The 23,792-nt window shown below is 39.5% G+C and overlaps 2 protein-coding genes across 5 annotated transcripts; both read right to left on the bottom strand.

Moving 5' to 3' along the window:
- Positions 1 to 44: 44 nt before the first annotated feature.
- On the bottom strand, positions 45 to 17,254 carry rhot1a (ras homolog family member T1a). 4 transcript variants are annotated; one of them, XR_007882091.1, is made up of 21 exons: positions 16,824 to 17,254; positions 14,958 to 15,016; positions 14,708 to 14,789; positions 14,559 to 14,602; positions 14,403 to 14,456; positions 14,181 to 14,233; positions 13,138 to 13,246; positions 11,741 to 11,842; positions 11,092 to 11,190; positions 10,744 to 10,852; positions 10,480 to 10,600; positions 9,495 to 9,579; positions 9,219 to 9,364; positions 8,900 to 9,000; positions 8,546 to 8,676; positions 8,307 to 8,390; positions 8,006 to 8,128; positions 7,711 to 7,913; positions 6,247 to 6,369; positions 2,561 to 4,464; positions 1,070 to 1,219 (listed from the first exon to the last, which is right to left on the bottom strand). XR_007882091.1 is itself a non-coding variant. In XM_051389059.1 (20 exons), the coding sequence occupies exons 1-20, from the start codon at positions 16,858 to 16,860 to the stop codon at positions 1,102 to 1,104; spliced, it is 1,983 nt and encodes a 660-aa protein (XP_051245019.1). In that variant the 5' UTR covers positions 16,861 to 17,254; the 3' UTR covers positions 45 to 1,101. The 4 variants fall into 4 exon arrangements, 2 of the variants coding, with proteins under 2 accessions (XP_051245019.1, XP_051245020.1); XR_007882092.1 differs by having other exon boundaries at positions 2,561 to 2,916; XM_051389059.1 differs by lacking the exon at positions 2,561 to 4,464 and having other exon boundaries at positions 45 to 1,219.
- A 680-nt stretch (positions 17,255 to 17,934) lies between these two features.
- adap2 (ArfGAP with dual PH domains 2) lies at positions 17,935 to 23,522 on the bottom strand. Its single transcript, XM_051388041.1, has 11 exons — positions 23,220 to 23,522; positions 22,541 to 22,665; positions 22,346 to 22,437; positions 21,985 to 22,073; positions 21,576 to 21,688; positions 20,702 to 20,851; positions 20,502 to 20,585; positions 20,232 to 20,294; positions 19,927 to 20,004; positions 19,598 to 19,826; positions 17,935 to 18,582 (listed from the first exon to the last, which is right to left on the bottom strand). The coding sequence occupies exons 1-11, from the start codon at positions 23,305 to 23,307 to the stop codon at positions 18,554 to 18,556; spliced, it is 1,140 nt and encodes a 379-aa protein (XP_051244001.1). The 5' UTR covers positions 23,308 to 23,522; the 3' UTR covers positions 17,935 to 18,553.
- Positions 23,523 to 23,792: the final 270 nt, after the last annotated feature.

Raw genomic sequence — 23,792 nt, 5'->3', positions numbered from 1 at the left:
AACTCCACTACGGCTTTCAGGAAGCACACACAAACACAGTGACATCAGTGGGTGTAAATGTCATTTATTACAGATATTTAAAACCATTTTATTTTCCATTTTCGCTGTTAAATTAGCTGTCATTTCACCCAACAACACGCATAAACAGCAGGGCCTGATCATACAATTCTTCTTTATTGTAAATGCTGGAAAAAGATAAGAATGAGAAGAAACACTTTCATAGTTTTAAGGTGGGAGAGGTGCGCTGAATGGCTGTTAGTAGCATAATCTTCTTGCTCTATGGTGCCTCTAACTTCATAAAAATATAACGAGGGACAAAGCTCTATTCGAAAACCAGAAAATTAAAAACAGAAGCAGAAAAAAGTCATGATGAGGACAGCTTTGATAACACTAAATACAAAAATACATGGAAAGTGTAAATCCCTCCATCCGTTTCATGCAGTGCACTCAAAAAACAGACCGGAAAACAAAAAGGAACAGGTTAATAAATTAACACACAAAAATGAAATAGTGAATGACATCCATGACCTTTTTCTAGTATTAGATGTAGCACTAAAAACCTCCTGCAGGTGTTGCTTCTAGCTGGTGAAGCCGTCTACAGATCCAAATCCTAAAATTATTGAGGAATACGTACATAATATACTGCATATACATAATCTATAAACAGATTCAAGTCCCTTTGTGGTGTTTCTGTGTATGGCTGCCTCTCTCTGGTCTCCAGCTAATAATACTGACCTGAGAAAAAAAAGACTAGTAGTGTCTGACCCTGGACTGGACTAGACTAGACTAGACCAACAGATCACAGAATGTCAGAATTTACAAATTGGCCGATGAACAAGTGAGAGTTCAAAAGTATCTTGCCCCCTTTCCCCACAACGTAAACCAAAAAACTAAACCACACACTCTGTTTTTAAATGCATATAAAATCTACCTAGGATTTTACTCATTTGTTTCTTGCTCGTGTTGTGGGAAGGGGATGAGTTGGAGCTGGAGGCTGAGGCCAGTCTTTTTGAGTCTTTCAGGTAGGAGGGATGGGGCAGAGTCAACAGATGGACCCGAGGGAGGAGGGGGGAGAGGAAGTAGGTGTCTCATGCTGTCTGATCACCGCTGTTTGAGAAGTGCTCTGTACATGGCGAAGCCCAGCACGGCGCACACTGTGGCACCGACGCTCGCTCTCAGCCAGAAGGTCGAGTTCTTCAGGTCCGCCTGAGCCATGTGCCTGTGAGAGGGAGCAAGAGACGGAGAGCAGGTGAGGGGAGAAAAAGAAACGTGACAAGAAAACAAAAGGAGCAACATCTAACACAATGAAAGCTGTGGCACAATTTATTTCCATTGTTAAAACCACAGTGGGATGAGTTACCAAATGACAAGACAAAGTCATGTGCTCTCTCTAGTGGAAACTCCCTGAATCAGGACAGTAAAGAATGAAAATCCTCACCCTGTAATCCCAGTTTGAAACAGGAACACATGCTTTCTCTTGACATTTGGTTTAGTTTTGGTTTGGGGAAGTGGCCAGACAATAAAAGTAGTTTGATAGAGGTGTTGGAACTATGAGAAACAGCTGCTTTAATTTTCCCGGGGAGGCAAAAAAAAAACAAACAAAAAGGAGTAACTAATAGGTTATTTTAATTGGGTTAACGCCTGCCCTACCAAACACAGATCCAGCTGATATGGCAAGAAACAAACACTGGGGGACTATGCAGACTGCAATAAAAGCAAGCAATTACAAAAAGGCAATGAAGTGAAAGGAAAAGTGTAAAGAAGTCTAAAAATCTTAGCTTCAACAGCAACTTTGGCCTGTAAGTGAAATCCTTGGTGGGTGAGCAGGTGGCTCAGCAGAGACTGGACTGCAGTTAAACCTTGAACACACAAACCAGGAACCCGGACTCCAGAAGGATCAGGAGAGACACCAGCCTGAAACACCTCTCTCCTCACTGGTCACTTATGCTCCCTCTACTGGGAAGAGTCACTTATTCACTCTTTGGCAGAGAGTTAGAGAAGATCAAAATCACTTTCATGTTTGTCCATTTAATATAAATATAATTTGAGCTACAGCCGGCTGCCGGGTAGCTTAGCTTAGCACAAAGACGAGAAAGAGAATTATTATTTCCTTGGCAGTTAGCTACCAGGTCAAGTACATTTTTGCACTTTTTTTTGCTTAAATAATAAAGATAATATGTTAATTGTAGAGCTTTAGAGGTGCTGGTAGGCAGATTTTGTTACCATTTGACGGAACCAGGATAGCCATTTCCCCTTGTTTCTGAACTTAGTGCCAAGTTTATGTTCACCTGATTGAGTTTGTATTTAATGGACAGAAATGAGAGCAATATATCTCCTCCTCAAATTCTACACCAGAAAGTGAATACGTTTATTTCCAACGATGTGAAACTATTCCCAAAGACACCAATAAGTCTCTCTACAACGCTTCAGGACATACATAACATTGGCAATAGCCTTTAAAATAATGACCTGACAAGCTGTTGCTGAAGAGTTGAACTTATCCATCCACAAGATTAAAATATAACACCCCTCTCTCTGTGGATGTAGTTTCTGCCTTTACCTTTCTGGGGGAATTAGCTGCACAGCAGAGACCTCCATAAAGACGGACCCGTCCACGTTGGAGACGGCTGAAACCTGCTGTGACAGGCTGAAATCCTCCTCTGACAGCAGGTAGCCCCTCCCCCACAGCCTCCGCCCAGCCTAGCCCACACCCACACACACGCACGCACACACTCGCACACACACGCACACACGCACACACGCACACACGCACACACTAGGTAGAGCTGGGAGATACTAGATACTAATAATTATTCTCATTAGCGATTACTTAACTGCAGATTGGTTTCTTGATTAATCATCCATAAATTGACAATTAATTAATGGTGATGTCTTCTTTTTCTGGCTGACAACAGTCTAAAAACCAAAGATATTAAGTTAATTATCAGGGCAGACTATATGAAAACCAGAAAAAAAATCACTTTAAGAAGCTGAAACCAGAGAACTTTGTGCATATTTGTCTAAAAAACAAAGAAACAAAACAACTAATTAATTATCAGAATGATTAAAGCTCTTATAATGTTGTAACACAGAATATATGTTGTCCTAGCCTTCTCACATTAAAATAATATGACTGATGAAATTATCCATGAATGCCTGTACTTGCTTTAACACTACAGTACATCTTCATTGACATCAAATAATTTTAATTTTCTTTTTTTTAAATTATTATTTCTTTTAATATTCAATTACCTTATAGCTGGGAAACAGCATGAAAATAAAACTGATATTGTGCTGTAAGACTATATATCATTATTATGATTTTGGTTGAGATTCAGTTAATTCAGTTTCTTGGCCACATTAATAATGTTTGTTTGTGCAGGTGACATTTCACAGTAAATGTCAACAGTAACACAAAACATATTGTAATATGAAGTTGAAACTATCGTGATATCTGCCTCCTCACCCAGCTCTGCCCACCCCGTAAAAGCAGAGAACTTCAATCACCACCCAAACGTTTAAAGCACAAGCTCAACCATGACTGCATACCGTGTCAAATGTTACCACACACTTCAGACAACGACAATAAAGCTACACAAACACACCACAGATACATACTGTACACACCACATGGCAGCCAGACTGGAAGGGTTGAGCCATTTTGAGAAGTGAAATCAATTTGAAAAGATCTCGAGTGTGAGTTTCTTGGGAAAACTTTCTTTGCTGCAGAAAACGCTCTTACGTATTCATGGCAGTAAATTTTGATTAAAGTGCAGAACAACAGAAATCGCTGGAGACTTGTATTCCCTCTGCACTGGCTTCCATAAAATCAAGTTTCTCAAGTGACCTGACACAATTTACTACTGTTTGTTTGTAACTTTGGTGACCTGAAGTGATTTCAGTATTGCACACTATTGAATTACATTGTTCTACTATATACATTTAAAACAACAGAACTACTTTTGAGAAAACACGCTGGGCGTTCAATGTGGTGGGTCAGCCCCTTGCACTGCCAGTAAGTGTCATGCTATTAATAGTGTCAACAACTCCCAAGATTAAGTACGCATCAACACAAAGGGGTTAGTGCTGGATGCAACACTACAGCATATAGCTCTGCCTGGGTCCAAGGACACCCAACCAAAGGCCCTGCACATTTTATGCCACTGTTGAGTTTAACATATTCAAATTCAGCAAACACACAACACGCTTCTGCCCAATCCAACACCATAAACAGCCATTCAAACCCTGCACTGTGGTTCAGTAAACCTCCCCCACTTTATTCAAAACACCAAGCTCTCTTTACTGCAGACACGGACAGATGAGAAACCTGTTCCCAGCCGCCAGTAGATGGCAAAATATAGGACCGAGGCATGCCTTTAGTTACCCAGAGAGGCAGATTAGCAGAGGGTGAAAACATGCAAGAGGAAGAGGAAGAGGGGCAGCCAAAAACATGGGTATGAACACCTATAGAGTGGAAGGAAAAACACAAAGAAAGGAAATACAAGATAGGAGAAACAGGATGAAATGACAGGGTGATTGGTACATTCAAATACAATCAATTCTTTTTAAAAATCAAAGAAACACATTTTGATTTTAAACATCAGCATATTAACTGTATGAAGTCTCGACCCACAGGAGAACGTGTGAACAGCAGTTCATATTTTAGTATATGTACAGGAAGGATACAAGTCAAGTAAAAAAAGGTGTCTCCTGTAGGTGTAGACTTCAGTGTTAAGAATGGAAAGGAAGACAAAGCGAGACTGAAAACATCATAGATAATCAATTTAGCAGTCTTTGATAACTGATGGAGGTTGGTGCCATAGAGAAATGAATAGACAGGAAGAATTTGAATGCGTGTATGTGACTGAAAAGAAATCACATATCAAACATGCAGACTTCGATGAGGTTTTCAGTTGGAAGCACAAACCAGAGAAGAATGGTTGTGTTTCTCTCATTATCTGTGCAAATTATATGCTTTGTTAGCCAAGATTTACAGTTTGCATATCCACTGCAGGACAGGAGGGAGCAAACACAACTCTTAGGTCACTTTTTAAACAGTAAACTGTAAATGGACTTGCAGAAAAACAAATATACAAAAATAAAAAAATAAAAATATCCATGCCTCTGATGAAAATGTTTGCTCTCTAATTTTACAACATGCTTGTGTTATGTACGGTAGTCAGTATTATGAGTAAAGTTTGCACTGCAAGCGGATAACATCATGCATTTTTTCACGCCGATTCCAACACACGGTCACCTGCCTGGCTAGTAGCCTGTGTGTTAGCTGGCACAGCACGGTCACACTTCGCTGTGTCAAACTGTACAGAGAGCGGGTGGGCTGGCTGGAGCTGGAGCAGAGACCGAGACACTAACATGACTGATGGGTTTTTAGGTATAGGAAAAAAATCATATAAATAAAATCTCAGCTCACTTTTGATTTGGGTGTAATGTAACATGTGGCCGTATTAAGTGGCTTCTCTTACCACTAGGAGTCCTCAAAAATGGTCCTAGAAGTTTGTAGCTAAGAATAAAACATCTATCAAATTAAACTACTTTAAATATAAACTTAAATTATTAAATTATATAATTAAATACAAATAAAATGTAAAAAAACAAAACAAAATCAGATTAACTAAAGAATTTAATTTAAAATTTTAATTAAAAAAAACAATAAAAAAGAATCAAATAAAATCAATAAAATTAAACATTTCTAAAGAACTAAGCTCTGATTTGTTTTGACATAAATAAATAAATCACGGAAGCAATGACGTCTATGACAGATGGTTGATTTTTTGGATAGAGAGTAACTTTGAACTACACAACCAAAGATCTTTGTCAACAAGCATCCTCTTGCTGAGGTACAGCTCATCCCTACGAGTGACGTATAGGCAGCAATGTAACAGTCAGCAAAAAGAGAATTCCCCTCAAAGTATCAAATAATATGTATGCATAACTCCACATCACAAATGGAAAACCAGACAATTTATCTAAACAACAATTTTGGCACACAGTATCACTATGACATTTAATATCCCCTTTTCCTCGCAGTGGATATGCAGTGTAAACCTGACTGCTGACGAGCACTGAAGGAAAGCAGAGGAGCTGTCCCCATCACCAGTGTTAGAGAGCTTGGGTGAAAAAGGAGCCTCCCTGTGACCCATCCTGGAGGTCCAACCCGAGGGTGGGAGACACAGGGAGGAGGAATGAGTCTATGTTAAAACACTAGAGCTTATTCTAGGTATGAACCTGTTGAAAACGACCCTGCGCAGTTGGGCCTTAATATTGCGCAGCAGCTCCGACTTGAGGAGGTTCTGACACAGGCAATAGGTGCACCTGTTGCAGGCACACATGCAGCGGAGACGGGCGTGGCTGCGGAAAGATACACAAAAATGCGTGTATTCACCACCATACAAAGACACGTACCAAACAACAAACATAAGAGGAGGAGGAGGAGGATGAGGAGGCCAAAGCTAGGATAATAACCTCAACTTTATTTAACCACTGGGCTACATCAAAGCCAACCTGCAACCTCCTCAGACAAAGTAAACCAAAGTATACCAAAGTATTGACAAGCTAACAACTATAATAAAAAGTCTAAGTCTAAAGCTTAAAAGGAGAATAAACACAAGAAGGCATAAGGAGAAGAAAACTACAAAGGAAGGAAGGGAAAAATTCTGAGGGTTATCATTAAAATGCAAAAGCTCTGAAAATAACCAACTTATGAACTTAAAGCAACAAGACAAATGTTTTTGAGGGTTTCAAAAAGAGATTTTAGACTGCTCAGTTTACACGCTCCTAATGATGTAATGCATTAAAACAAAAAAAAAGCAGCTCAAGATGGAAAGCTTGAAATAGGTTGACAGCTTTGACAACTATTGAGATTTTGAGAATTCACCTTCGATCAGTAGATTCATTTACTCCTTATAGAGTCAGAGCAGTCAGTGGACTCAGAAGCTCTCCTCTCAGTAAGCCCCTTTCTTTATATCAAAGCAGCCAACGTGTATGTTTATGGTAGGGTTAATTCTCCTGTCAGTGCCCTTGACAAAGGCACTGGCTTAAAACTGGAGTCGGCCCATATGGGGGCTGCACAGTGGCTGCCCACTGCTTCTAATACCTAGGATAACTTAACTACTACTCAAACTCGTGTGTGAGTGCTGCAGATCTAATGGTTTAAAAATGTAGACAATAGGATTTCTGGCCCGCTAAAACGAGATTTAGTGGGCACTGAGTGCTAATTAATCTACTGTGAAATCTAATCTGATCAGAAAGCTTTGAGGAGTTAAGACACCCAATAAAGGATTGACCTAAAAGAATTTCAGGCAAGGACACACACACACACACACCCACACACACAACACTGACTTACAGGGGAGCATAAGAGACCCAGAATGTGCATTTAATTTGTTCTGGGCGCTTGGTAGCAAGGTCAGGAAACCAAAGTCCTCATTTACTGACGGAGTGGCTGGAGGAGTCCAAAGTTTACATGTTACACAGCATACAGATAATGGCTTTGATTCACTTCCCCCTGCTGTAACCTTCGACTACTTAGGGCAAAATGTCACTGTCTGATACATACATCCAGGAGAGAGGTAAAAGTGGAAAGGTACACACACACACACAGAGAAAGATGGGCTTGCAGGATATGGTTGCAGGATTCACAGAGGTGTAAAGGGTTAACTAGATGAGACCACAGAGAGGTTTGGTACTCACGGATACATGGCCATGGTGGTGAGTCTAGTGTAGATGTCTTTGTTGAGAGCCTCAGTCGTGTTGCATGTGAACGGCTGGGGTGGGTGGAGCTTATGCTTACGGCAGAACTCCTGCGGCGAGAGGCTGTAGTGCTGCCGTATTTCGTGCAGGTCTGACTTGGCGGCAATCACCACACATGGCGTCTTGCTGTCTATGAAGTATTGCTGCCAAACACAACAGTTCAAAGTTACGATTTAGGCATACAAGATCAAATAAGCTGCATCTGTTGAGCATTTTTCCATCTTATGAAACATACCTTGTACACTTTGGCGCAGTATTCAAAAGAGCGTGGATTGTTGATGTCATACACTAGGCACACCACATCGCAGGCTAGGTCCGCCTCTGACAGGAAGTCAAAATCTGGCATCACCTCATGGAGCTTGTCGTGTGTATATTTGAGAGAGAGAGAGAAAGAGAGAGTGAGAGAGAGAGAGAGGATGTGCAGATGGAGGGATTAACTTTTTGCAGAGTCCTAATGCTGATAGACCGTAAAGTGTAACACACTCAGATTATGTAACAGTAATCCAAAAACCAGATGATAAGTAAACGGTTCTTACCAGCAGGTACTTCTCCTGACCATACACATAAGTCGTGCTGATGGCATAGAGGGACTTGTGGTCTTCTCTAATCCGCCTCTGTCGCTGTGTTGGATAATGAACAAGGTCAATAACAGATACCCATAAAGATTATTTACATGTTTATAATGCGCGTCCCACAAGACAAACAAGACAAACTGCTATAAATACCAATTTAAAAAGAGAGTTCAAAAGGATTTGTAGTCATCACTTCCACTGACCTGCAGGTCCTTGCCCAGGAACGCTTGGAGGAAGCCAGTCTTCCCGCTGTCCCGGGCCCCCAAGACGTTGCAGCGGAAGACGCTGCGCTGGGTCTGTTTCTTCTGCAGATCAATGCGCTTGTTACGTGTCACTGAAAGAATAGAATGAATTTGAATTTACAAACATACATGAACAATGGCAACATGCAGTAAAATTCATGCAATTTTTTATATTAAACTAAACAAAAAGCAAACAATGCATTTACTGATCCACGTTACAGTGCTTTTTTTTTTTTTTTTTTTAATTGTTGTTAAAATTAATAATAATCATAATAATAATAATAATAATAAATATATTAGACATTATTGTCTTACCTGTAATGGCAGCAGCTTGGGACTCCTGTTCATAGATGATAGAGTAGCCCAGGTAACCCAAGTACTCCAAACTACGCTGTACATCTAGATATGTTGTCAACCTACCACAGAGAACACATAATTCATGATGAGTCTGATGGTAGGAGAGATTTATGATTTTGTAAAATGGTCTGTATTTTCTATGTAACGATGTATGTCTCACAGAAGTATGAATGTATTCAGGTTGTATAAAACTAAAATAGGCATGAGTGTACGTGTGAATGTGTGTGTGAATGTGTGTGTGTGTGTGTGTGTATTAATAGATATGTTCCACACTCACGTCCACTGAGAGAGATATCCCTGGTATGTGATCCATCCCTGGTCGTTAGTGCAAACAGTGTTGTTGACATCTGGACCCCAGGGCATGTAGGGAAACACTTTGAACAAGTCCTTCACCTCCTCTGGCGACAACGCACAATCTCTGTCCTGGATTATAACAAGTGATTGAGCACAAAAGTGTTTTTTTTTTTTATATAATCTGTAAATAAACATAATGAGGAAATTAAAAAAGGTGGCAAAATTAATTTCTAAATGTTAAACACTGCTAACCACTAACCTTGTCATGTTTGTCAAAGACACTCTGGAGGAAGAGGTAAGCGTTGTGGTTAAGCTCTGTGGTGCAGTCGGGGGGGATCTTTAGCCTATAGTACAGGAGACAGACAGAAACAATAATTTAACAGAAAGCTCCAGAGCATTGACTGAGGATCACAGAGTCAAATGTTTCTGATGCTGACTTTAAATGTTACAAATCAATCACTCAGGTCATAAAGTTCACCAGATTCTCCTCAGCAGAGAAGAGGAAACAATTTGCTGCTATTGTCAGCTGTGATCAACATGAAGTCATTTCAAAAGAGGAACATGATGTAAGTTCGACTATAACATAAAAACCCTATCATGTATAGACTAAACTAAGATAATTTTTGACCATTACCACATTCATTCACAAAGATTTGAGCAATCTGAATTTGAACTTACATTTTTAGAGCTGTAATCATATTAGTATTTTGATCATCAATTATCAAATCAATAATTTTAGTAATTTTTCCAGCAAAAATGTTAAACATTTTCCAGCTTCTCAAATGCGAGGTTTAGAGTATTTTCTTTGTCGCTTATGACAGTAACTTTAATACCTCTAGGTTTCAGACAGTTGTTTGAATCAAACAAGAAATCTGAATCTCTTTGGGCTCTGGGAAATTATACTGAGCATCTTTCACCATCTTTCACCAACTTTTTATAGACCAAAACAGTGAAGTGATTAATCAAGAATATAACCTGCAAATTATTTGAGAGCATAAACGTCAGTGACAGCACTCAACATTTTTATCAAGGAACATGTCAGTGATGTACTTGGCATTTTTATACACCCAATGACGACCAAGAAAAAAAAAACTGCAATTGAAAACAAACAAACAAGAAACCCTGCTGATTTTGTAAGGTAAAAGTTCTCCTCAGACATTTACCTCTTTCCTGTCTCCACTGCATCTTCAAAATAAAAAAAATTAAAAAACATAACTCCACTAATAACCTTTGAGTGTACTTACAAGGGAAACAGGTATTCCTGTGTGAGCTCCAGGTCATCGTCATAACCAAACCGCCTAAGCACAGTCCACGTGGTCTCATGTCGCCCTCGCTGTATGAAGAGGGTGTGGAGGAACAGGAACCCTGCAACAAAGAGCACATGACAGGAGAATGGGCAGTAAGTAAAAGACAAGCTGAGAAGAAGGATTGCTGATGGGACATGATGAATGATAAGTAACGAAGAGCAGGGAGGAAAGAGGAGGAATATGAAAACAGGAGTGTCTGACCTTTGAGTGTGAGTCCGTTGTCCTTGACTCCATCTGTCATGTTCCTCCTGACCACATTCTTTACATCCTCTAAGGCCTGAGGTGCCAGTGGTGTATTGAAACACGTTTTCTATAGAGATAAACAACAAGCAATGCATTGATGAGAAAGCTGCAATGTTTTGCTTGGTTCATGTTTAAACCTGCCACCCTAAACCAGTCTAGCTGTTCTCTCCTTGTTTTATACTTCACAGCTTAGGCTTAGTTCTAACAAGTTGTGCTAGTGACGAAGCCTTCCACATTTTTGAACTCTTGAGTAACTCTTGCATGAAAATGATGTTGACAGTGACACTAGTACATGGAAAACATTACCTGGAAGAAGTTGAGCTCATTGTCATTAAGGATGCCGTCGTTGTCCAGGTCGGACACTTTAAAGATTCTAGTTAAAGCCTTAATGCAAGAGGGCTTCAGCTGTAATACAGAAGAAAAAAGTAAAGATTAAGGTGGTTACATGTACTTATATAAAGTAGAAAGCTTTCAATCAATCAACTTTAGGGATACACCAATCCAACTCATGATATGATTCCAAAACCGCAAACAAATCTGGTACTACTGCTCTCTTTCTGCCTAAATATAAACCTTATGTTAGACTGATTGTTGTCTAAAAACTAATTAAGAACCAATGCTTCTATTAACACTGTGGTACTAAATATAAAGTTGGCAGCCTGCCATGTTTAAATAAATGTAACTAATAGGGAGAACATATCATTTTATGACATTGACAAAGCATATGAGGACTTTACACTTCTGTAACTGGCGCAATGTTTGCTGCCATACATTTGTAGTCTTCAAAATACACTTTTTGCACAGCACAGACATTTTGACTTGACTGATGTTTAATTTAAGTGTCCCAGCAAGCAAAGGTCAGCATGCACAATACAAGCGTCCTGAAATCTGCACATTTAAAAGTCCAATGCAGCTTTCACTAATGTTATTAATTACACTGGTGGCATGACCTCACCTCCTTCTCCTCTGGGCAGTACAGGGGTCCTGTCGGGTGGAGAACAGCCTTCTGGGCGTAGTAGAACAGCTCAGAGATGTTCTTCAGGTTTTTGGCAGAGCACTGAGGAACAAGAGGGAACATGTGTGTGAACAAGAGCAACTCTGGAGCCTATTATGTTACCTTTGTTCTGTTACTTGTTACACAGAAAAACTTCACAAAGTCATGTGAACACACAATATAACAGTGTCAACAGTGGGTCAATGATCAAACAAAAGGTCCAATGGTGCAAAGTAACATTAAATACATATATTCACTGCAATACACTTCTAAATAAACTGTACTTCCAATCAAACAGTATGACATTAAATAATAATGTAACACTCACAGAAACCATTTTGCCTGCAGAGTAAATATATTTACTTTTATACAATTTTCCATTACTTACACACTTTCACTTAAAGCTGCAGTTATATAACTGTTTGTCGTATTTGCTGAAACTTTCTCTATATGACAGTAGTACATGAGACAGATAATATGTAAAAAAAAATGTGGTTCCTCTGGCTCCTCCTAGTGCTCCTAATGGTATTTGCATGAATCAACAGCACCTGAACTAAAACAACATATCAGAGCCAAGAAAGATAGTTGACCAGGAGGAAGCAGAGCAACTGCCTTGGGTACTGCTGTCAGGATATTGTGAAGGTTTTGGCAAATATGATAAAAAGTTATTTATACTATAGTAATTCTAAATAGTGGTACTACTCCTTTTACTTAAATAAAAACTCTATCACTGGCAAAAGAGATTTAAAAGGAGCACAGAATAAACCAGAAATGTAAGTGAGGACCACCCACCCCTTGATCTGGTCAAACACTGAGCCAGCAGTAAAAGATCGCTCACATGTCTTCCATACTGTACGAGTCAATCTCTCACCAGCTGTATCCACTCTGTATGTGTCTTCTCTCACGTCCTCCTCATCTCCCTATTCTGACATTGTAAATAATCCACCTGACTGAGCCGTCTCATGCGAGGGAAATTTGAATTTAACAGTCAGGCAGACAGAGCCCAGCTTCCTCTGAGCCTCTCAACACTCTGACACTCCATCACTCAGCAGACCTTGGCCTCAGAGCACAGGGTTCAGTAATATAAATCTATTCATGACTCAGTCAGAGTGTAAGTGGAGTCAGGAGCTGGAGTGCCGCCCGAGAGCAGCTGGGGGCCAATCTGTCCTGCAGGCCGCCAACCTCACTCTAACAGCCACTGCTAGTATTGGATTTCATATTTCATTTGCCAATTCATCGCTCTCAAGTGCTTCATCAAAGTTTACTTCGACATCTGGGAACTCCAAACAGCGTTGCCCTAATGGCTCCGAAAGGTTTATATGTGCATGGGTGTATGTGTGTGTGCATCGATCCCTTACCTCTACGCAGGTCTCGATGTCCTGGTATTGATTCATAATTGGCAGGATGGTCTCCATGCTGCTGTGTTCTACCAGGTCTGACTTGTTTCCCACAAGGATCAATGGTACCCTGCAATAAAGCCTTTTATTACTACATTATAGAGCTGCAACAATTAGGCGATGAATCAATTAGTTGATCAGAAAACTAATAGGCAACAATTTTTATAATAGATTTATCAATTAAGCTATTTTTTAAAGCAAAAATATAACAAAAACTTCACACAGCCTCTCTTATCGGTCTTTGTGTGATTGTAAAAATATCTTTTCAATTAATTGACTGAGAAAATGGTCTGCTGATGAACTGATAATGAAAATTAGTTTCCTCCCTATTACACCATGTTCTCAAAATACCACAAATTAGCTTTAATCACCTTGACATCAACACATCTCACCTTAATGCAGCATATCCAACACATATTAATTTATGAGGTTTACAATAATTATCGAAGGGAAAAAAAAGGACAAATTGTTCTGCATTTCATACAGTGCACACTTAATAATGTATATCCCTCTTTTGAATCGTTCAGTGAGCTTTAGCTTATCCCTAGCTCCCACAACTCTGATTTCAAAACCTGCTACTAATCACAGCAACAAAAGGCAACCTGAACTGCTGACCCCGCCGATTAAAACAAATCATACTGACATTTTAAAGTGAGTTTTAAACAACAATCTAGAAGAATATCAGCACTTCCAGTGACCACAATTTACTTGTGGTCAGAGAAACAACATTGTTCACTAAAACTTTGACCTAACGTGCCACAAACAGTAAGAAGGCATCAGATTATTGAATCAATCAATGCTACAACCCATCAGAATTACAATCAGAGCGGACCAGAAAGCATGCTCACTGGTGACTGAGCCTTATATGCTACTGGGAAAGACATCATACCAGTTTAACATAAAGAGCTTAATAAGCTTGCAGACGCAGCAGGACGAGCCTGGCTGACGTGACCCACACACAAGACAGACACACATACACAAACACACGTATTACAGAGACCCACCTGCTATCCTTGTCCGTCCTGTCATTTATGAGGGGAATCCAGTGGCTTGTCACCTAAGGGAGTAAAGCATTACATCAAACACTTTAGCCGGGCAAACATTCATTACTAACACACATTCATTTTCTCAGATCAAAATGATTTGCAGCGTCTTGTTTCAAATTCCAGACATACTGTATGTTGTGTGTACAAACTGTGCCGAGAACGAAGAGAAACCATGCTCACCTTTTCAATGGACTTCTTGTTGTTGACTGAGTAAACTATGCAGATAACATTTGCCTATAAAGGCAAACAGCAATATTAACTTGTGATGCACACAGGAAACACATGGGGTACAGACATTACAGGAACAAATCAGAGTAAGAGTGAAGTCAAACCAACCTTTGATATTTCTTGGTATAGCTGCTCGTCTGACTGTTCAGCTTCTAAAAAGGTGACAAAAAGGCACATCAGTACAGTGTGCTACATGTTATCAGGCCTTACTCTTACAATAACAACCTAGTATTCATATTAATACGAAGTAGGATTACCTGAGTAGTCCACAATGTGCGTGGGCACCCTCTCTGGGGTGACATCAGCTGGGATGGTGATCTCCTCAGCTCGGAGAGGAACCTGGAAGAAAAGAATATGTTTATTCAAACTTCTGGCAGTAAGCAGAAACATCACATTTGTCTTTTATTTACACATTTTAATCCTCATGATATATGATCACGATGCAACTATACAGCTACCAGCATGATTTCTACAATATCTATCTTCTGATTGCCTGTTGATACGTACCTCATCCGGAAACTCCTCACTGACCAGAGACATTATCAGTGATGTTTTCCCCACTTTGGCTGTATGGGCAAAGGAAAAACATTTTGTATTATAATCCAGCATTACACACCTCTCTTACTGGACAATGTGTCATTAATACATGACCTCTCTACCATTTTCTATTGAGCGGTCTGGGTAATGTATTAAGTGACAGGGAACAGATAAGAGCAGCTGAAGAGGGTTGAGAGCTGCAGCCGAGTTTCTCAAACAAGAACTCACAAAGTTCCAGCACAGAGTCTGAAATTAAGCCTATGATAGAAAGATTGCACTGATATTCAAGAATTACTTAAATACATTCTTATATGTTATATATATATATATATATATATATATATATATATATATATAGTAAAATCAAATTACAAAGAAGCTTCTGTCTACACTAGAACAAATGCTATATCACCACATATATTAACTTATATTCTAACTTGCCATGTATTTTGTATTGGAGGATTGTTTGCTGTAGTACAACTACAACAACAACAACAACAACAACAAACTGTGGGGTAAAACAATTAGGGGATTATTCGATTAGTGTTTAAGCAGAAATGCAAAATATTTGCACTTCCCACCTTATAAAATGTCGGGATTTGCTTCTGATTGAAATTTAATATCTTTTGGACCAAACAATGAATCCAAGAAATGGTTGTCAAGTAAACCAATAATGCAAACTATCCTTAACTGCAGCCCTAGTTTGCAGCACTTCTGTCCCCTCAGTACCCTGACAGTCTATCTGAGTAAGTAACCCCACAACCTGTACTCTACTGAACTTCACAACACTGAAGTAGGCACGTAGCATTTTGGCTGCACCTCTCTCAGGAACAGTCAGTACCAACTCGCCTAATGTGGCAATGTAGGCCATCAAGCATAGCCACAACTGAAATAGAAATAGTACCAACAACACACATACTTTAAAGAGAACAAATACACCAGGTGAAACACAGTTAAGGGAGGATGGGATCACGTTGGCTCAATTCTGCCCTCACCCCAGGGTCCTAGGTCAGGGAAAAGGTCAACATCTTCCAAGCACAAACATCCCATAATTCTGGTTATTAATATACAGCGGATCGCTGTGCCAACAGGTAATTTATCAGCAATGGTAATGGAAATATAGTTCTTATTAGTTAAATATACCAAATACTCTCTTCCTCCAGCCTCTCAAATGTGCAGGCAAACTTAAACTTGTTTTGGTTTTTATTTCTTTTCATTTTTTTGGGACAAAGAATTTAAACAAATTTGATCAGAATTAAAATTATTATTTGTGCCATAACTAGTTAGAATAATACTTTTATTTTCTATGTTTCACTGGTCTTTTGTTTTCTGTAATCTGGTACTAATCAAGTTCAATACAATAGCTAACTTATTATATTAACGTTAAGTTGTTTCCGTGAGCCATCTAGCTATTATAACCTGGAGGAGGGGGGGTTGCTATGTTGTAAATTACTATTAAAACTACAGTTCTGTTGCAGCCTTGTGCTCAGATTACATCTGGTAATGAGAAGAAGTGTGTTGACTATAAAGACATGGCAGTGTATGGAAATACTGGTGAGACAGAATTCATTCACCATGTGAGAACTTAAACAGCAGATAGAAACCAAAGATATCTCTCTCCTAATCACACATTTTAGGATAACGAACAGCCCCTTTATAACCACACTGCTTTGTATTATACATATATATATTTATATATATATTTATTTATATGGTTAGACTCACTGAGGGCATCTGCTAGCTGTGTAGCATCTTTTCTCCCTTACTAGCATTTTAGCTAATCAGGCGATTCAACCGCTCAGGGATTTAAAAAAACAAAAACAAGAAACCACTTACGTTCCCCGACGAGCAGTATCCTCACGTCCTTCCTCATGTTTTATCTAGTTTCCCTCTGCACAAAAAAGGACTTGTCTTTATGGTTTCATGTAGTCCTCTGGCTGCCGTCCTTCCTGCGGCAGTTAACCTACCGTTAACGCTCAGGCCTGCGCACTGAGCTCCTGCCGCTGTCAAACTGTCGGCGCCTTTTGTAGGACAAAACGGACGGACGGTTCTCCGCGATGCTTCCGCGTCTTCTACGCGCCTCCCGTCACCTTGGCGACGTGTCGGCTCAGCGGGGAAGCGATTCAAGAAAGTAGTCCGTGGCACGTTTCTCTGTCATTTCATGTTAATACCTGTTTTTTTGTTTTTTTTTCAGGGGGGCGCCTGCATAGCATTTCGTGGTGGTTGTTTCACAAGCATGCCCGACCTCCACTACCCGGCAACTACGACGTGCCGTACGGGACAAAATCGTATGAGGTTTAAAAACGCGTCATGCTGCCCTCTAGCGCCACAGAGAGGAACTGCATTTGAGTCGCTGATTCATAAAAACATAATAGACATGATTTACTGTCAACAATAACATTAAACGTTTTAACAAAAGGTTTATGACGGTTCTTATCTGTGAAAACCTGAATGAAGTTTTATTACATTACTTAGTTTTGGTCAATTATAAGATAAGATAGACTTTCTTTCTACTTATCGATCCCACTCTGACACGACAGATAAAAGTACACATTAAATAAGAAATAGAATAGAAAAAACACAAGAAAAATAGAATAAGAGTTGTATGTACGGTATATACAGCTTTTATACAAATTGATACGGAAGATTGCACAGGTTACAGCAGGAAGTAGTGGCATGGTGTAAAATAAATAATTGCACAAATATATATAAATATACAGCAGTAACTTAAATATAATCTATATATAGATATATATCTAAATATGTATGCAAACTGTACAGTACTAATAGTGCGTGGTAGTGTATTAAATAGTGCAAAAAATATGAATAAAATGATATGTATAGTTTTTATAATTATTATAATTTATTCCCTGTTCAAAATTAAGCATGTCCTTTACTGATTATTATACAATTTTAGATCAAAAAGAGAAAACATAATACTCTGAGGTGTTGAAAAGTCACAATATTTTATTTCATATTTATATTAAAATAATACAGACATGTCATTCATGGTTGCACCAAATTACAGTAACATAATTTATCAAGTACCATTCGAAGTAAATTCAGAAATGCTGTTGTACGTGGAAAACAATGTTGGCACAACTGTAAAAAGGGTTGGAAGTTTTATGCAACATAATACTTCACATGTAATCTATGAATCAAACCACACATTATTATTTTTGTAAAAAGTAATTTATTTTTTGGTCATAAGATCGTGAAACATTACCAAAAGTATATCCTTATTCATTTGGAAATTTAAAATATAAAAAAATGAAGAACCATCCTGATGATATGCAGTGATTGTTCATCTACAGTTTGAGTAGATTTTACATAATGATACAATCGCTCAGAAGTCTGAGATTGAGCCTCAGATCCAATGTCAGTTTAAAGGGAGTGGATGGAAGTCTTTAATGCACACAGAGCACATTCAGAGTAATGTTTCAAGATGGTTTACTACAACACAGAGATGAGTACTGGGAGTGACACGGTGAACCACAGTCAGTCCCAACACAGTGCAGTGACAGCAGTCTCCTCTCCATGATCCTGTTCACACACCCCTACGTTGTTTATCTTTTATGGTTGATGTTGGCTTCAACTGGAATGAGAAACAATTACAGTATTAGAGAGGGAGTCATATGGATGCACAATGCAACCGTATACAGGTTTGTGTAAGCATGAACGTATATGCGAGTGCAGGTGTCTGGAATAACTTTGCAGAGAAAAACTGGGAGCCGCTAACACACATAACTCCAGTGTCAGACGGGTCAGTCCTCCACCTTGGTCCAGACTGAAAACACCTCAACAATTATATGAAATTGGTCTTGTTTGTCCTCTGGCGCCACCATGAGGTTGACATTTTTAGCCTCAAGTGAAATCCCTTTCACAATTATAGATTGCCATGAAATTTGGTGCATTTATCCAGAGGATAAATCCTAATTATTCAGGTGATCTCTTTACTGTCCAGTTAGTGCCACCATTCTCTCATATCTCACCATCTTCTAGATCAATTTAATCCCATGTAATATGGTACCTTTATTTTTTGGTTTTCATCATATAACAATTTCAAAATGTATCCAATACAATGACTGCAAAACTAACGAGATTCATGTCAGCCTCAACTGCACTTTGTGCTTAATGCTAATTAGATGCTAATTAGATGCTAATGTGCGAAATTAGATGGTGATGTTAAAAACATCAATGCTTAACATTATTATCTTGGCATTGACTCTTAGTGTTGAGAGAACAGCCCCCACAAATATGAAACTGCAATGTGAAACCTGCTATATGACAGACTGCATCACACAGGATACAGCGTCTCTCTCTGCAGACTCAAGGTGCAAACATCAGCATCATTGAAGCTGAGCAAAAATCTAGGAAGGATTACATTATTCTGTGCCACATATTTTAAGCAAATAGTGAGGCTGATTTATTGAAAACAAAGGTGGGGAACAGCTTGTATGAAACTGTGACTCAAACATGCAAAAAGCTCTCACATGACAGGGATGACTAATGTGTGGTTGTGTTTGAATATTAGTAATAATAGAAAGCTCCTACACATCTGTGCACTGCACATTGTTGACATGTTTGCAATATTTTCTAGTCTTGCTTACTGGTGTAATCCTGCGGTGCCATGGGCCTGTGCAGGACCTGTCTGAGGGCGTCCAGCCACTCTCTCTGCTCCCGCTCCTGCTCGCACATGAAGACAAACTGCCGCTCGGGCGTCTCCAACATAACACCATACTTCCACTTGTTTCCCCGAGCATGCCTCGGGAAACACTCATTTACAGAGTAACCTTTGCTCTCTGTGCCGATGAAAATCACACCTAACTCCTCTGCATCCTACATTCACAAAATAAGCATAAACATTCAAACATAATGGTGGTTACAGTGCTTGATTTTACAGCAATGCACAGCAGAGTGAGCAAGAGGTGTTCCTCACCAACTGGCCTTTGAAGTAAAACAACTTCCTGTTTTGAGAGTCCAAAATAAACCATCTCTTTTTGAATGGTTCCTTTAGCTATAAAAAAAAAAACCAACACGTTTAAGCACATGAGTAATTGCGGTATAAATAATAAACATTTCCCACATTTTTGTGTATGTAGGAGGAACAGAAACAAAATATACTGTTACTGTTACAAACAATTATTAACTCTAAAGTCCAAGCAAATACGTAATAAATGTACAAATAAATCTTTTGGAAGAACGTGTATCTGTATATGTTTAAATTTAGTTTTAATAACTCACCAGTGGCCCTGTCTTTTCCATGTATCCCTCTTTGAGGTAGTTTCTTGTTATCTTTGGTATCAGCTGACAAAGAGACATTAAGGTACACAAGTTGAGCTTCAAAAAATAAAAGCGAAAAGATGCAAGTTTCTGTTCTTATTCCTGCTGACTCTAAAAAAAAAGACTTCTCTGTGGATATTTGAGTGCATTGACATCCGGGAGTTACTGAAATGTGACCAAGACCCAACATTGTGTCAGTTTATCCGGGTTTTGAGAAGGTTCGATGCTCACCTCTTCGTCGCTGCCAGTCGGGTATGCTGTCTTCAGGTATGCATAGCGAGCGGCGCGAATGGCGTTGTACCATGTGACTATTTCCTAGAGTAGAAGAAGAGACCCTGAGCTTCTCCACAGCCCCAAAGCTACTGTATGACTATCAGTATACGACCTGCTGGTTACTGTTATTTATAGTTTGGATGGTCCTGCAGTCCCACCTCAGGACTCTCGTGATAAACATAGAGGTTCCTGGTGCGATTGTCGTCTTGGTAGGTGATCTGCAGCCCGTGAGGGTGTCCAATCTTCTCTGGTTGAAAGGTGGCGTTTAGGTCCTTGATGGAGATCACAGCTTTAGGGCCTTTGGACTCCTGGATCACAAATATATAGATGGGTAGTTCAGAGATGGGACAACTGGATTTATTAAGCATGAAGCTGTTTGTACACCCATGTTTGGCCTTACTAGCGGCATTGCTCTAGGGTTGTCGGTTGTCATTTAGTCTGTCCACCAATTTGGTCTCGACTAAAAAAAACACAATAACTATCGGATGGATGGCCGGCATTCGTGGCCCCTAGAGAATGAATGCTAATGACTTTGATGAGTTTTCCTATAGCACCACCTGCAGGTTGACATTTTTGGTTATTACTAAAATGTCTCAATGACTGGAATTTGGTACAAAAAAGATGAACAGTGATCCTCCAACCTTTCTTCTTGTACCATCATCAGGTCAAAATTTCATTTTGTCCAATACTTTGATTTATGACCAAATACTTTCAAAACTAATGACATTTCCATCAGCCTCAAATGTAACTTAGGTGGAGCACATGATAAACATTATACCTACTAAACAACACGCCAGCATTGTCATTGTGAACATACATTAGCATTTAGAAAGAGCAGTGACTAACTAACATTGTAAGTGCTGTTTTAAAGAGACAATAAAGTTAAAAGGCTAGTCTAAACTGTTGTACGTTATGAAGGAAATTGATCAAATCAAAACACATGCCCTTACATGACACACATAATATATTGAACTTTAGTCTACTTATGTTGTACAGTGCGGTTCAACTGTGTCGGAGCTGCGGGGAACTCACATTTTCCTTGTTGTAGTAAGTCAGGGTAAATTCTCTCTCTGACAGAACAAACTTCCTCTTCAGAAACTGTGTGTTCTCTTTCCCTTTCTTCCACAGCATCCCTTCATAGAAACCTGGATTTAATGTTAAAAAAAAAACCACTGAGTCACAGGTGCTTCAATAGATATAAGTCTTACTCAGAATGAACACGTTTTGGTCACACAGCCAAACATTTTTGCAGAGAGTAACAATCAAACCAGTTTTCACTTCCTGACTGTTTTGTTATGCAAAAGAACAAGTTTTTCCTTCTTGCACAGTTCTGCATGTGTATGAGGAACCACATTGTTCATGAACGTTTTACACCAACAAGACAGATACAAATGTATGTTGTACAGTAGATATGTGTGTTAGAAAACAGTTAAAACATCACCTGTGGTATAAGAAATGGGTGGATACTTAGTTACTCCTGTGAATTCCATCCTTTCATATTTAGCCCGAATCCACTGCTCTCTTAAGACACTGTGGTTCAACGGCAAACACAAAAATGTTCTTAGACCGGCCCAACACACACAGGTTCGACAGCAACTTGTGAACATGAGCTACAGTGTCACAACAAGAATCATTAAGCTTTGATCTTTGAGCAGAAATCCATCCATATTTCACTTCTACAGTCACTAGTTGCACTTCTCTTTATTGTTGCAGCATTGCCCTGTCAGCAGTCTGTGAACTTAATATCCCATCATCATTAGCACTAAGCCAGATTTCTGTCAGCATGCTGAAGAAATACTTACGCGGAGTCCTTTTCCTGGGGCCGATAGTAATAGGGTGGAACGGCTTTCTCATACAAAGCCTGGGCGCTGACATTGCCATTGGATTTCATGAACTTCCCGGGTTTTCCAAAAAGACACACAAAGATTACACACAGACGCAGCTAATTAAGTAATATGTGATCACAGCAATGAGTAGCATTATAAAGCTGTCCATACCTCCACCAGCTCATCCTCCCAGAAGTCCAGCTGTATGGATTTGACCCGGCTGGACAGGCTGCGATGGATGCCAGAGCAGTTCAGACACACAAACACACCCAGTTTGTAGGATGCCCAGTCTGGATCTGAGGTATGCAAGGAAGAGCTGGGATTCAAATGCAACACTTTGCACTGATTGTCCTGCTCGGGGGCCCATTTGTACATTGTATTCCTATGCTGGAGCATTACAAAGTCCCAGTTTTTGTGTGTAATTGAATAAACACCGTGTTTGTTTGTTTTTGGAATATGAATCATGAAAGTACTGTATCACATTAAAAATAAATTTTTACATAGAGATCTTCTTTGAGACCTCATGAGTTAAAGAACAACTCACCTTTAGGCTTTTATCATACAAGCTGATATCAGGCATACTCTCTTTATAGTTAATCAAATTATTATCAGTGAATTAAGGGGATTTTTCCCCATTTCTCCGGTTGTTTGCACTGACACACTTGGGGTGTGAGTGTTAAACCAGCTGATAATTAGAAAAACAATCACATTTATCAAGAAACTGAAAAGAGTAACAAAACTCCTGAACAATTTAAGACACAAACAGGATATTTTCTTATAAAATACCTTTGAAATAAGCTTAAAAGCTGTGAGTAAGGTTTACCACTGACTCACAAAGGACATTGCTTACCGGGCGCGCCACAGTCGGCGCATCGCCTGTTGTCCGGACGCTTCACCAGCTCCAGTAAGATCTTCTTGTTGCGCTCATGGTTTGCCATATCGGCACAAAGTCGGGGTCTCTTCTCAAACGACGATGAATCCCTCGGTCGAAACTAAACATGGTGGTCACATAGCTTCCCACGTGCCGACATGCAACTGACAGAAACGTCAATTTGAAAACTGGAAGTTGCGACAGATTAGGTTTTGGATGTCAAAACACAAAGCAGACGGGGACCTCCCTCCTCTGGAGCGCGTCCAGCTGCACCAGAGCAAACAATGCGCGCTGCTTTTGTCTCTGAGGGGTTGACCTTTTTTTTTTTTTTTTTTTTTTTAAAAACAGCCTACACACAGCGTGTGTCAAATGTAAACGCTGATGAGGCATTCGTTCATGCATCTGATCACAAACTCACCTGAAACCAGTCCAGCCACTGTGTCATGTGAGTAAAAGTATTTACAATTGTTACTGTGAAATGTAACACTGTTACACACACTGAGGTCAGACAGTGTATTATGCTGGAAATGAAGCACATAAATGGTGAGACAG

The sequence above is a fragment of the Dicentrarchus labrax genome, unplaced genomic scaffold (assembly GCF_905237075.1).
Source record: "Dicentrarchus labrax unplaced genomic scaffold, dlabrax2021, whole genome shotgun sequence".
Taxonomy (NCBI): Eukaryota; Metazoa; Chordata; class Actinopteri; family Moronidae; genus Dicentrarchus; species Dicentrarchus labrax.
The sequence above is the reverse complement of the archived record's forward strand: the minus strand, read 5'-3'. Positions and strand labels throughout refer to the sequence as shown.